At 35.1% G+C, this 1,639-nt stretch overlaps 1 protein-coding gene across 1 annotated transcript in view; it reads right to left on the bottom strand.

Annotated features, from left to right (window-relative positions):
- Positions 1 to 252: 252 nt before the first annotated feature.
- LOC113409625 (ubiquitin carboxyl-terminal hydrolase 10) overlaps positions 253 to 1,639 on the bottom strand; it is a 77,880-nt gene continuing 76,493 nt past the window's right edge. Inside the window, exon 14 of the mRNA XM_026663758.2 lies at positions 253 to 1,318. Coding sequence (XP_026519543.1) covers positions 1,131 to 1,318 — 188 coding nt within the window. The 3' untranslated portion in view covers positions 253 to 1,130. The remainder of the gene's footprint in view (positions 1,319 to 1,639) is intronic.

Raw genomic sequence — 1,639 nt, 5'->3', positions numbered from 1 at the left:
GCAGCTACTTCATTTTAAAAACATGAAGGGAAAACAGTGGAGAAAATACACTTTTTCCTGCAATTACCTTTTTTTTTTTTTTTGTTAATGCAAAACTCATTTGACCTAGTAGGTATTTTTTTAAATAATGTAATGATTATGCTTTCATGAGTATCATAGCATTATTTCAAATTAGAAAATGCATAGTAACTCTAGACTAGAGTTTCCACAACTGAAATTTACACTCAAAGTCAAAGAAACACAACCCACAACTTTAAACCAACTTTGTGACTTTTATTGATGGGCGACAACTTTATACTCCTAGATATCACTAAACTGTGTACAATTAAGAACTCAACATTATAGGAGAGCAGACAGCAAAATTAAACAAAGCAGACTTAAAGAAATATCAATCTTCATTATTTTGCCCATTTTTTAAAATCTTGTGTACACAGAAGCATAAATGCAGTTTGAAATCTCTTAATAGCAATAAAGTTACAATCACCCATCTATATAGACTAACATTTTAACTCCAAATATTTGATCTGCAATGTGTACTTAAGCAGTTTCTCATCGCACAATTATTAAAATGTGGTTTTTTTCCTATTAGGAACCAGCAACTCTGCATTTTGTACTTTTGTACATTGTTTTGAAGCACATAGAACCACTGTCTCCTGATACACACTGGCTCATGTTTTACCATTTATCAAAAACTACTGGGGGAGCAGAGAGGGTTTTTTTTTTTTTTTTAATTTTTTTTATTTAAGTAAAGATAAAACTTATTTTCACAGAAATCTACAAGTTTTGTTGCTGGTGCAGGGTTTTCTTCTACTATGCAATTCGAAAGTGGGAATCAAATGCAAACCCCTTTTATCATCTTAGGATTCAGCATTAACTCAGAAATATTTTATCTTTTTGTGATTCGTGAGACTGAGTCTTTCAACCAAATGACTTCATTCTGGAAAGTCAAAAGTCAACACACAAACTATGTTGTGCACAACCCCCAAGGTAGTTTCCTTTTTCACTCTAGCCCATAGTTGCAAGGGAAAAAAGGATTCACTCAAAAGAGCATGTAAAGGAGGAAAAAAGTTAGTGATAGTTGGCGTTCTACAAAGCAGGTATCTTGCACACACAGCATAAAGAGGGAAGTTTCACAGCAGGTCAACTCGGCGATAGTACAGGAGGTAGGCTGTGCGTTCAGCAGACGGCTTCACCACCTGGTACTGATTTATCACTTTGACTGCCTGGTCATCAATGCGTAACCAGCCATTAAGACCAATTTGGAAGACGTCTGTAGTGTAATGGCCACCAGTTGCACTGTTTCCATGATGATAGACAACTACAAAGAGAGAAGTTAATGTTTATACTTCCACTGGAAACAAAACAGGAATACAAATTTACTAAGATGGTCCTTTGTTTAAACAATAATTCATAATTCAAAACAAACTTTCCAACTCACATGAGATCAAGAACATATTTTTTGAAGAGTTTAACTACATGTTGAGTGGCATGTTTACATGCTATCCTGTACTGAAGTTATGCTTATACAGTGGTCGCCACTAAAACCTTTAGAAATGCCTTTGCAAATACTTAAAGTTATACCAGCATTATCTATATCAGGGGTCGGCAACGTTTGGCACGCGGCTTGCCAGGGTAAGCA

Source organism: Terrapene carolina, unplaced genomic scaffold (assembly GCF_002925995.2).
Source record: "Terrapene carolina triunguis isolate 2854851 unplaced genomic scaffold, T_m_triunguis-2.0 Scaffold33911, whole genome shotgun sequence".
Taxonomy (NCBI): domain Eukaryota; kingdom Metazoa; phylum Chordata; order Testudines; family Emydidae; genus Terrapene; species Terrapene triunguis.
The sequence above is the reverse complement of the archived record's forward strand: the minus strand, read 5'-3'. Positions and strand labels throughout refer to the sequence as shown.